We start from the raw sequence: 13,743 nt of genomic DNA on the forward strand, positions 1-13,743 counted from the left end.
AAAGTTTTTCAACTTTTGATTTTTTGCTTATAAGATAAACCCAACATATTCTGGTGTGATCGTCAATAAAAGTCACAAATCCCCTTTTCTCAGATAATATTTTGACTTTTGAAGGTCCCCAAATATCACTATGAATCATGTAAAAAGGTTTTGAAGGATAGTATGATTTTGGAGCAAAATTTATGCGATGACTCTTTGCCAAATAACATATTTCACATTGAAGTAAAACACAATTAACACCCTTAAACAAATTAGAAAATAAATGTTTTAAATAAGAAAAACTGGGATGACCTAGTCTAAGATGAGATTATATTATTTTCTCTCATGCAGAGTTCGACCTCATACTGCTGTAGGCTTCAACATCTTTTTTCCTAGGAACAGTCTCCTAAAAGTAGTAAAGTCCTCCTAATTTTTTAGCTCTCCCAATCATCATCCCTGACTTCTGGTTCTGAAAAACACAAGAAGATTTACGGAAAATTATACGACAATTAGAATCTTTTGAAAGTTTGCTGACGGATAGAAGATTGCATTTGAGTTTCGGAACATGGAGTACAAATTTAAGACCTATACTTTTAGACAGGTTAATTTTGGACAGGTTAATGTATCCTTTTCCAACAATAGAAGAAAAACTACTGTCAGCAATACGAGCATTTTCATGGCTAGAACATGGGATGCATGAATGAAATAAATAGTGTAAATTTGTCATGTGATCAGAAGCTCCTGAATCAATAATCCAAGGGTTTAGTTATCTACCTGCATATACCATTGAACAATTTGAAGTACCAGTAGCCAAACTGGGGTTTAGCAGATTCAGGAGTTGATCGATTTGCTCTTTGCTAAATGGGCTGGTTTGTTCGACAACAGTATTAGCAGTACGTGGCTTGCGCTTGTTTCTTGGCTTCCAATCTGCATATTAGCAGTAGGTGGCTTGCGCTTGTTTCTTGGCTTCCAATCTGCATATTAGCAGTAGGTGGCTTGCGCTTGTTTCTTGGCTTCCAATCTGCAGGTTTACCGTGGAGGTACCTGCAGGTTTCTTTAGTGTATCGTGGCTTGTTGCAATGATCACACCACACCCGTGGTTTCTCCTCATTCTTCTGTGAATATGGAACAATCTGTTTGCTGATATGAGCCTCCAATTGAAATGCCGAAGTCTCAGGTATGCTGATAGGAGTGGATTTCTTGTTGAGCATTACTCCTCTTCGAGTTTCTTTGCGGCGAACTTCTGAGAAAGCCTTATGGATTGAAGGCATGAGACTTCTTCCAATAATTCTGCCCCTAACCTCATCAAACTCCTCATTAAGTCCAACAAGAAATTTAAAAATTCTATTTGCATCAACAATGGTCTTATATCTACTAGCATCATCAGGACACTCTACTCTTGATCATTGAACATGTCAAGGTCTTGCCATATTCTCTTTAAAGAATTAAAGTATTTTGTGACAGAGTCATTACCTTGATGAATATCACCAAGTTTCAGGGAAAGTTAATAAACCTGAGATTGGTTACCCATGTCTGAATACATTTGGGCCACATTCTCCCAGAGTTCTTTGGCAGTAGAGCAACACATGTAGTTTGCGCCTATCTCTTCTTCCATAGAGTTTACCAACCATGTCATTATCATGAAATTTTCTGCATCCCAGGTTGCGTAGGATGGATCTGTAGCGGCTGGCTTAAGGACTTCTCCTGTTAGGTAGTCTATCTTCCCTTTTCCTCTAGTGTACATCCTCATCGATTGTGACCAGCATAGATAATTATTACCACTGAGACGGATTGTGGTGATCTGGGCTGGATGATTTTCGATGGTGGTTCAAGAGGAGGGTGGTGCGAAAGTAGATGACAGGGTGAAAGGCTGGGTAGAAGTAGCAGAATCATTTGTATTTTTAGACATGATAAAAATTGTGCGGCTTTGTAAGTGGGGGGACAGTGGAGAGGTAATATTTTGCGAATCGCGAGCTTGTGGGCAGCCAAGCAGATTAGAGCAGCAGCGGCGAAACAGAAGGCGTCGTTTGCGATCCCGACTCTTATTTCCTTCTTCAGCGTCGCCCGTGCTTCCTCGCCTTCTTCAGCGTCGCCCGTGCTTCCTCTCCTTCTTCGGTTTGAAGAAGGAAAGCGTCTGCTTCCGTCACCAAGAGACGATCTTCTTCACGTGAAAGACAGGATTCTCCGGGATTTTTTTTATTTTTTTTATCCTGCTTTGATACCATAAAAAATAGAAAGTGAAGAGAAAATTCGTTTCTTCTTGTTGATTCAATTCAAATTGTCTTTACATATAGGAGTCCCTTCTCCTTAGATAAGGAAACTAACTAAATAAGTTTAAATAATTTCCTATTACATTGCAAGACTAATTAAGCAAGATTTAGTACAGATATCACATGATATAAATAAGGAAGGAGAATAATATCTGTATAAGAGAAAATACAATAAATTGTAATTTGAATTAAATCTTTTAACAGAAATCCAAAACAGAGTGTGGAAAATTGCAATTGCTCGGGCCATTTTTAAGTGATATTGATGCTTCAATACCTTTTTTTTCTTCTTATCCTCGACATTGTGAGATTATCTCTCTCCCTTTCTCGCTTTCTTATTTTACTGCATGTCGAACTGTTTATTGCGTTAAATGAGATTCTGAATTCTGGATGCGCAATATTCTATTATATGAATGCTTACTTTTCTGTGGTTTTCATGCATTTATCTCACATTGTTTCTGTGTTATAGTTACATGATCAACAATTTATAAATACATTCAAAGAAATTTTATGGTTATCCCTCAAAAGTCCTCACGAATCCATGAAATAGCTCTCTTTGAATAACTATATGCCTTTCTTTCAGTATGGATTAGTTCACATTTCCACCGGGGATATATTGAGGGCTGAAGTGTCATCCGGGACTGAAATTGGAAACAAAGCAAAAGAATACATGGATAATGGCATGCTTGTTCCAGATGAAATTGTAACAGATGTATATACCCTTTCTCTTTCCATTTATTTTTCTTCTGATGTGTTGGTCCCTGCTTTACTCTTACATAATCCCCTCTTTTAAATATTCTAATGTAGTTTTCTTTTATAATAGATGGTGCTGACCCGACTTTCGCTACCCGATGTAAAAGAGAGAGGCTGGCTTCTTGATGGATATCCCAGGAGCTTTTCACAGGCACAAAGTCTTGAAAAGGCCAATATAAAACCAGATATATGCATTGTCCTGGATGTATGTTGAAATATAATGATCCTACTGCTGAGGTTTTGTATCTGATTAATTTGTTTCTACATATTGCTGTCGTATTTTGTTATTCTTAGGACCATATGATTTCTCCTTCTGTTTATGTTAGACCAGTGAGTCTTCCAATACTGCAATGTTTTATTTTCCTCACTTTTATCTTCTCTTTAAGACATAATTTTGAAAAGTATTTTGCTGCAAATTGTTCTCCATCTTGTGATTCCTAGGACCCAGTGATTTCTTTGTTTGCTAATGTTAGGATAGCTAATCTTCTAATTCTGTGAAGTTTTATTTACTTCAAATTATAGACTTTTCTTTTCTTTATTACTAATGAAAATTAATTTCCTACATATTGTTGTCGTTTGTTGTGATTTCTAGGACCCAGTGATTTTGTTTGTTTGCTTATGTTAAGCTAGCCAATCTTTCATTTCTTATTCCCTTTTGTCTTTGTTATTTTTCCTGTTTGTCGTTTGATGTTTCTTTACTCTTCTTTATTCAATAATATTAACATTAAAATTGGACTTGCACTAAATTTAGGCAGTTTAAGTTGATCTTAATTAAATACTAAATTTTGTCACCTTTTTCCACAATGTGGAAGCTTTTTATTTACCATCTTTTCTCTAATTAAAAAAAAATTAAAACAAGTTAAAAAGGTAAAGTTTTCACTAACTCCTTGTTCTTTCATGGTTCACAATATGCGCTTGAAAGTTCAATATATTAAAGTTCAACACATCTATGCTATCATATACTCATTCACCAATATTTACAAAGGACTTTCTTGAAAATTTCAGGGGTTAGAGATCAAGACATCCTCGAAAAAATTATATTTTATAACTCTCGAAAGCTTTTAAATTTTCAAGATGTTAAAACCTCAAGGCCTTCAATGAAGATTATACATGTTTGATGGAGCATATGATAACTAGCATTCTAGGTTTAGCAACCATACTAACAACCTTGAGAAGATCTCTCAAAGTATCTTACATGTATGAAACCAGCAAACTTAACAAAATAATAACTGAATAATTGCATCAATGCCCACTTGTAAGTGCTTTTTTCTTAAGAAGTCAAACTATTATAATGAAACAATAATATGAGTATATTGAAGTCAATTAACAATAATTGTCTGGGAAAAATATATAAGTATGTAAGCAAGGTACATGAAATGTGAAAGATTAAGGAATTGAATCCCTGGGTAAATATAATTACAAAAAGTCTCATTTGGATTCCTATCTTACAATTTGGAGACAACACAAGAGTGATGATAAATTTTTCTAATATCTGTCCAGCCTGATAAATTTAATATGAAACCTCTGATCTATCAAGGAATTAACATTTTGATTACTCTAATTTACGTCATATATTTATAGAACATCACCACCATCATTGTGGTTATAACTATGAGTTATGGGATGAGCTGCTGTAGTAAATGGGTCGAGATCAATGAAAGTACATGGGGGTGAAGTAGTAGCCGCTACTACATGATTGGCAGGAGCAGGCACAAGAGCCTCTAAACCCAATGGAAAACTGGTTCCAATTTTTTATCGTAAACTTGGTCTGTTGAGATGTATCTACAATGGTAACATGTTGGCTTCAATTCTCGTGCAACACCGCTTGTGTTTGGCATATGCAACTGTTTTAAATGTTTCAAGTGATAAGAGGTTTGAAATTTCAGTCTACATAGTTTTTTCTTAAATATTTTGTGATCTCCAGATATATTTGTCCAATGGAAGTTGGAAACAAATTAATAAGTTTGTTTATCAAAGGGTGCTGTGATATCTCATTATTAGTGATTTATATCATTGGCATACAATGTTGACAAATTATGTCTATTTAGATAAAGTTGCAAATAACATCAACAATGATTTTTGTTAGGGCTTTTGTCTCAATCTATTTTGTGACATAATCAGTCATTTCTAAGATATATAAATTTTCTTTGTTTACTTTTTGGAGGAAAATTCTTGAATTAGTCTATTATTCTCTAAATAGTAAATGGTGAATGATTGGGAATTTGTTGTAGCTTATAGGAAGGCTATACTTACATCCGACCAAAATTTTGACATTGAATGTATTATTTAGAAAATTCTTCTTCATTTTTTCTTGGAGTCGACCAAAAGTTTTCATGCCTTAAAAATTTTTTTAGTTAAAATTCGTCCCCCTAAATGACTTATACATTCTCATGAATGAGCATACTTAGAAAATTCCTTCAGTTTCACTTTCACTAGTACGCCTGAGGTTGGTGGAAGTGAATGATTTCTAATTTTTCTCCCCATGAATGAGTAAATGTTGCACAACCTCAAATTTGAATCTCATTTGATCTTTGACAACAGACAAAATTTTCAGGTTTCAAGTATTCAATAGATGGATCCACCCAGCTTAAGTCGCCTTCTATTCAATTTGATTACATTTTTTTCCTCTTATGCTAGGACGTGATAATGACAAAGTTAATCTCCTTTTAGAATTTTCATTTAGAGAGTAGTTTGCAAGTTAAATTTTTTTTCTGGGTATTTACTCTATATAGTATTCAATTTTGTCGACCTAAATTTTCACTGGATGTGTATCCTTGCATAAAGTTTCTCTTGGCTTATATTGTCTATTCACAGTATTCATATAAGAAGTTGAGAGTGTAAATGGATAGTTATATATTTTACTTCCACTGTGCATTTAACTTTCTTACTTGACTGATTGCTTGTGATTTGGAAGTAAATTTTTACTATGTGAGTACCATTTTAGTTAGACTTCTCAGTATCATCTTAACTCAAACTCCTTGTGTACCATGGGCACCATTAGCATAGAGGACCAAGGCCGTCTTTTTTCAGTTAGGTAAAGTTTGACAAAAAAGTAGAAAATGATTGTAATTTGATGGCAATTTTTGGTATGTAAGAAATTTTTGATTTCACTTGAGACATTTTTGAAGTCTCTTTGAGTGATCATGTTTTTAAAAAATTGTTCTCAATAGATGATTAATAATGACTTGATTTGATTTTTTAAAAATATGATCAAAGTCATCATACAGTAATCAATATAGCTTAGACTGATTTTTCAATGATACACTACAGTAGATTGAGACCCATGCTATATATTTTAGTATTGTGAATATTTTTTTAAGTCTGAGATATGTGCTAGAGTTTTACTTTTTACTAGTAAGTTATTAAATTTCAAAATTTCTCCCATTTTGCTCCCAAAAAACTTAATCCATCTTCTTTGATAAGTTGTAATAACCTTTTTGTAGATTGAATGGCTTGATGTTGTTACAAACCATCGACAATGATAGAAGTTGTTTCTCATAATTAGTTGGATGCATTTTAATTTTATGATAGCTTGAAAAGGCATCAAGAACGTTCTTGGCTAGAAATTTTGTTGCAGAGTCGACTTGTGCATTGATTTTGGGAATTGGGAAAAAAATAAAAAAAATTGTCAAGTGGGAAACCATTTTTGACGCAGACTGAGTCTAGATTAGGAAAATATATAGACGCCTTCCATTTTAAAGTGGATTTTTGAACCATAACAGTATTAACAAATTATTTTGAAAATTGTACCTCTTTGATAAATCTAGCCTCCAAATATTTATGAAATTTACAGCAATTAGGCTCAGCAAGAATTACGACGATTTGTTTGGTTTTCTATTTAACAGGTCTAGTAGTTTTCTTTACATTGAGTAATTTGAGTTCGTAACAAGAGGCATTTATAAAATTTTTTGAATAATGACTATTTAAAAGCTCATTATTTTGTCTCCAAATTCTTATGGCTGAGTTGAAGTTGAAATGACAGATTTCTATTATATTCTATTGCATTGATATGACTATTATGTAATCAAGTCACTTGGCCAAAATCCTTGGCTGCTGCAGGATCAGTGATTATTTAAAAGATTTCTCTTAGACCTTGAGTGAGCTCTATATATGTCATACATAGCTCCAAATTTTTAACTCCAACATCATCTGCTAAAATTCTTTTACTAAAATTTTATAAAGACCATCTCTCTTCTTTCCTCAGCCTTCAACAATGCTAGGAATATTTTAGAGGCTTTTAGGCACATGCAAACTGAGTTAAAAATTACATTTATATTTGACTAACCAGTTTATACTTTCGAGCAAAACATGGGAGAAACATTTTAGTGGCAACTTTTCAAAGGTAGTAAAGGAAAGACACTCTAGTACATTATCGATATTGACGTCACTAACTAATTATAAGTGACATAGTCGGAACTATTTTTCCTTTAGAAGAATCCAGATGTTTAATTTTTAGTTTTATTGGGGGCTGCGCCTTAGTAATCTCTTTTGAAAATCATCATTTGTGGTTGATGATTCTCGTCTGTGTGATTGGAGTATTTCAACATCATTTTATATGAATAAGTTTCATTGATTATATAGGTCAAAGTCAGTGTTGTAGACTTGGTGGTTGTTGATGAATAGTGGAATGTAAGGATTGATTGTCAGTAATTTTAAGAGTTTGAGTGTCTTTGAAATGGGTTTTAAAATTCTTTAGATATTTTTATATAGTTTTCTCTCCATTTGATTGAATTGAGTGCTAGTGACAGGCTTTTTTTCATTTGTATTGTTTCAATGCTTGGCTTCTATACATGCTAGTTTTTTCTTTGTGTTTCTGTTAGGACAATTGTCGACATCCAGATTTTTCTTTCTAGGGCTGTATCTGACAATGGGTTGTACTCTAGTTGTATCTCGTCCGAGGTGGTGTAATGCGGGGCTCACTTGGGTGCTAAATTGGCCGCTGAACCAGTTCAGCAAGGGAGCCACCAAGGGGTCGGCTAGCCTTTTGTTTTGAGCTAGGGTTGCCGCTCAAGGGGAGGGCTCACCTCTGTAGTATTTTTCTGAGGTTTCTTTTTTTCTTTCTGAGGTTTCTTTCTCGTAAGCTTTTTTTGAGGCGTCGGGTCCTATTCCTTATTTGTGTCCTTGATAGTCCTGTTCTTATCTTTGACAAACTGGTGGCAGAAGCACTGACCATCTTTTGTGTAGCTGTAACTATTACTGATATGATTCTTGTCGTCGAACTTTCCGAACGTCAGTTATTTCAACTTCTTTTTACACAACTTTCCAACTTTCCTTTCATAGGTTTCTCTTCCTTTGTCCAAAATTCCAACACTGGCTTCTCTTCTCTGACCTCATCTTGGCCTATTATACTCGACAGTGGTACTTCGTAGAGTATCTCAATTTGCTCGAAATCCATATCAAAGTAGATGATCTAGCCGCACTCGTCACATTGTTGGTCCAATTTGAAGTGATGTCGTTGAGAAAGGTAAAAATTAGCTGCAACCTGAAATTTTTTTTCAAACAAGCAAAATATCAATGTGCTGAGTTATATGAATGTAATAGTTATTTAATTTTAACAAAATTTTACTCAGAGGATTTTAATTTTATTTATTGAAGTCTCCGCTTATTTCGAGAAGGATGATTTAGAATTGGGAGAATAATCCTAAGCTCTAAGAAAGAGGAGTCGAAAGGATTGAACCATATTTCCCCTTTTATTCACTCATCTAGATTTTGTGTACTTTATTTCTTTCAATTTTATTCTAACCACATATTTTATCTTTTGACCCAATTTATGGACAAGTATCACATTGGCGTTTATAAGAATATTTTATTTATTTCTAAAACTTATTTTTGGAAACATCTTGTTGCATAGTATCTCTTCAAATATTGTCCGTTGATCGGGAGTATGTTTTTTTCTCCTTAGCAGTTGACAAGTTGGTAGGATCCTCCAGAGTATGCCTTTTCTACGACGAATGGGCCTTTCTCGAGTCGGCTAAAATTTCCTTACTATCCTGTGGTGGGCTAGAATAGGACTTTGTAGTACCAATACCAAGTCACCAATTCGACATGTTGTTGGACAAACCGGTTTGTGATGCACTTGTATCATTTTGGCTCGATATAACCTAGAATTTGTTGAACCTTCAGGTGTTTGCCTTCCAAGCTGTCAAGTTCTTACGTTGTATCTCGAGAGGGAAAATAGTTTTATACCCATACACTTGAGCAAACAACTTTGATTGTATCGGTGTTCTGTGAGTTATTGAGAAGCCCGCAAAGCTTATGACAGTTGTTCATGCTATTGTCGTGTTGTCAGTTAGCGTTCTCTTGAAAATTTAAACGAGTGTCTTGTCATTATTAGCTTTTGGGCATTAGATTATTGAATATCTTCAGTCTATCTCGTGCCTTCGAATGAAGTTATTTATCTTGGTATTCTTGAAAACACCATTGTCTGAGGTTATTCTTTTTGGAATTCTAAATATGTAGATGATTTGACACTTGAAGATTTTCAGAACATGATTCGCTTTAAACTCTCTGAGTGGTATGACTTCTGCCCACTTATAGAAGTAGTAGTGGTGGCAAGAATGAACCGGTGACCTCTGGAGGACAGAGGATTTATAAGACCCACTAAATCTGTGCTGCAACACTCGAACGACCACGACACAATTGTGAGATGTAGCACGTTTTGAGGTTGATATTAACCACTCTGTGAAATTGGCATTGATGACTTCTTTTGATAGTATTCATGCAATTTGATATCATTCATGGCCAGTAATATCTCAGCCTTTTAATTTTTCATCTTCATAGTTGGTTTTGACTGGTGAGCACCACATAGGTCTGAATTAATTTCTTTATTAAATCTTAGTCACATTTTGTTAAATGATCTTTTGTAGAGGACAATATCTATTAGAGCATATGACAATGCTATTTTCTTGATTTGGTGGACGATCGATCTATCTTTTAGTAGGCTTCCCATTTGTAGTTATTCAACAAAGGGTTGATGCCAATCTTCATCTTCTTCTTCGGTGATTGCTATCATTTTATCGACGCCGATTTTGTGGAGATTATTCATATCAACTTGTAAAAGAACTCGTCATCCTTGTATTGAGACTGGGATAAAATCCTCTTCAGTGCAGGCAAAATTTTTTTTGCAAGCTTTTCCAGAGCTTCTGTTAGCTAGTTTTCTCCCCTTGAAATTCTAAAGGGTGTGACGATTGGAATTTGTTCGAGTAATTTCATCGTGTATTGAAATTATTGTTCAAGCTTTGGTTTCAGAACTTTTGTAGGGAGCCCTACGAAAGAACTTGGATATCAGATTCACAAAATAGAGAATATGAGAATACTGATCTGACATCTAGAGGGAAATCAAAGATCCTCCTTCACTTCTCTCATCCCAGCATCCAAGGATTGAGATAGGGACAGTTTCCGAACCAGTTGAGTCTAGCGCCTTATGCCTCCGTTAATCCAAGCAAGTAGTTCGATCTAGCTGCAAAAGTTGTCCTTTCATTCGCAGGTAGGCCTAGCTTATAGAAGGTACGGTCAAAACTTTTAGTTCCCCGGTAAGAGAGATTGAAGTTAATGATCGGTTGACAATTCCTGTAGACGTTGATGTTTTTGATCTCTATTAGAATCGTTAGCTTCAAGCCAATTATCTAGGTTTCATACTCGACTTCATTATTTGTACATGATTTTATCAGGTGATAGGAGAATCTTAGTTTTTCTTATTCTGGAGTGATGCAAATTAACCGGACTCCTGCTTTTTCGGATACAATTGCTTGTATTTCTATCTTTGTAGGCGGAAGAAACTTCGTCAAAGTAAATCTCCTAGTGTCGAGGGTCTTCCAAGTCTAAGATTTTTTCGTGTGGGAAGTCATCGTTGAGCGAAAACTTTGTCGGTAATGAATGCGCCGCCAGGAAGTTTGCCAGGATTTGTTCTTTGACAACACGCAGGTGTCGGTCGCCAAATGAGAAATTGTCGGTTGCTGGAATAGATATCCTGACGTCCGTTTTAATTTAATTTACATATATAATTTAAAAAAAAAGTAGTATTTTAAAATTTGAAAATACAAGACCGAATCGATCTCATATCCCAGTAGTTTAAATAAACGAGTTTAATACCGCAAGCAATGTATCTATTCCAAAGGGTAGACACACTACTTACTGATGATTGCTCGATTAAATAAACAAAGAAATTTATGACATCCATTTAAGTCTGCGAAAAAATTTTTTTTATGTTGACCGACAAGTTCCCCTATTTAATACGAAAAATTAAATATGGTTTATATTACGTCGGGTTCTTGAAAGTTTTCTATAAAGACAAACCCATATAATTAATTATATCTTAGATAACCGAAGTCACCTAAGAAAAAATTTGATAAAAATCAGGAGATATTTTTTCCAAAAATTTTAAAGAATAAGACTTTTTAAAAGATCGGACAAAGAAATGTCAAATGGGAATGACTCAAATTTGGAACATTTATTTTTGAATCCAAAGAGAAAAAATAGGGGATGTCATGGATCCTGAGGAAAACCTCGATGACTTCCTAAACTATCCTATGGTTCGACTTCCATTTTGAGAAGAATTAAGTGTTTCATTTTGTCAATTTTATTAATTAGGGCTTACATTTATGCGAGACAATCACACAAATAGCCTGAAAGATATGAGGATTTAAGTCGTGACGAACGACAATCTCGTAATCCTAGGGCGAGTTAGGACTTAAATTGTATAGCAAAGTCATACAAAGACCTTAAAGAGAAGTTGAGGATTTATGTCGCATCAGGCGGACGACCTCGTGATCCTATAACTTGTTGTTTAATTTCTAAGAAAAGATGTGCTGTTGCAGATCCTCGTGCTGTTGCAGATCACAGTTATAGAAGGCTGCCTACAAGGCTAGCTCCAGGCTCCTTGGCGAAATAACAGTCATAAAGTCTAAGTTTTAAATGTTTAAATGACAAGTTTGAATTCAATTATTCTGGGGGGAGTTAAAGTTGATTAGAGCAATACCGGTTAGGATCCCATGGTTCACTCATTCCGACACCACTATTTTCTTCGGATTCACTTAGTCCAAGTGAATTTACTAAACTCAACTCAATGAGTTCCATACTTTAATTTAGACCGCGGGAAATCTCGTTAGTAACTGTAGGTTACCTCCTCTGATGGATTCCCGATCATCCGATAGAAACATTTTAATTTAGTTGCAATTTTTGTTTTGTTGTTTTGTTTGTAATTAAATTTTGAGTTATCTTATATTTGGATTGTTGTGAAAGTGAATTTTATCTTGTTTTGATTTGTTAATTTTTGTTTTGGTTTCAGTTCCGTGACTATCCTGAAAGTTTCAATTTTGACATGCAAGTTTATGGGCAGGAAATAAGAGGTACAGAAAGGTAAGTAAAAGTAAATTGCGATGCAATAATTTAAAAGCATGTTTGTCGATTCTTCCCGTTCCTTCACCTGAAAGATCAATATATGATATTTGCAATGCGTGTATATATATATATATAAAGCAAATCATAATATGTCCAAGTATCCTCGAGACTTTCAAAGGATCATGAAAAGGTCCTGGGTAATTCCTTAGACATTTCACAGTCCCTCGAATCGTCTTAAGTTCATTTTGGTCTTATTATGTTGCTATGTGGTGAACCTAATTCATACCCTTATGCTCAATGAACTTTGATGTTTTGATTATCCCCTTAAGTGGGGTAATTATCATTTGATGTTTCACTTACGAATTATACTGGTAAAGACCCTTAGGGGCAATTTGGCTCAATTAAGAAACTTAGTTGGTTTGATTTTTAAAGATGGGCTTGTACTGTTTAAAAATGTTTCAAATTTTTTATAGGTCATTTTCTAAACCTCATTAGATAAAATTTTGATTAAGCCTAATTCACCACTAAGCTATTAAAACTTAATGGGTAGATTTGTAACTTTTAGAAAAAAATTAAATATTTATACTTTTAATCTTTATCAGGAATCATAAATCATTTTAAAACAATTAATTGGGGTTTTAAATTAGTGGGTTATGATTTTCCAAAGTCAAACCCCTAACCTCAATATTTTCTTATTTAACTACTCTTCCGAATTTCATCAATTTGAGAATTACAAATTTATGCTTAATGAGACCTTTCATGAGACCAAAGTGAGATTGATTACTACCATTTATCTCTTTTATATTTCAATCATCTAGACATGTCCATTATGATTATTTATTACCCATTTACTAAATATTAATTTCAGGCTTAAATTCCAAAATTACCATTTTGCTCTTAAGACATTTATTTCATAACTCATTAAATTAAACTTAAATGACTTTGAAATTTTTTATGGTACCCTACTCATGGGTTAATTAAAACATCAGAGGAGAAAATGTGATTTTTCTGAATTTATTTAATTTTATAATTTTTTTAATGCAAAATTAGAGATTTTTAATGAAAATTCAATAACTCAATCAAAACAAAACCTCTGTCCTTAAGAAACATACTGGAGGTTCACCTAGGTCAGAGGACTACTTGGACCAATTTTCATGAATTTTAGAGGTTTAATTTAATTATTATGATTATTTATTTGTTTTAAGTATTAATTAAACATAAAATATTATTTAAGTGAAAAATTAAATTTTATATTTTTATAAATCTCTCTGAGTCCAGGAAACCCAGAGAAATAAATTTCATATTTTTGTGGTTTATTTTTTTATTATTAGAATTATTTTAGTGGAAAATTAAAGAAAATTCATTTTAAGTCTTTAAAAAATTAATATTTTGACTTAGAAAATTA

General features: G+C 33.9%; 1 protein-coding gene across 5 annotated transcripts in view; it reads left to right on the forward strand.

Annotated features, from left to right (window-relative positions):
* The window catches only part of LOC110026793 (adenylate kinase 5, chloroplastic-like), a 139,729-nt gene that overhangs the window by 3,539 nt on the left and 122,447 nt on the right, over window positions 1-13,743 (forward strand). For 4 of the 5 annotated variants that reach the window (XM_020727928.1, XM_020727926.1, XM_020727925.1 and 1 more), the window contains exons 3-4: window positions 2,830-2,958; window positions 3,070-3,204. In XM_020727928.1, the coding sequence (XP_020583587.1) occupies window positions 2,830-2,958; window positions 3,070-3,204 (264 nt within the window). Of the gene's footprint in view, window positions 1-2,829; window positions 2,959-3,069; window positions 3,237-13,743 lie in introns of those variants that run through there. The other variant, XM_020727929.1, reaches the window with a different exon arrangement.

The sequence above is a fragment of the Phalaenopsis equestris genome, unplaced genomic scaffold (genome assembly GCF_001263595.1).
Source record: "Phalaenopsis equestris unplaced genomic scaffold, ASM126359v1 Scaffold000401, whole genome shotgun sequence".
In the NCBI taxonomy this organism is placed as follows: Eukaryota; Viridiplantae; Streptophyta; class Magnoliopsida; order Asparagales; family Orchidaceae; genus Phalaenopsis; species Phalaenopsis equestris.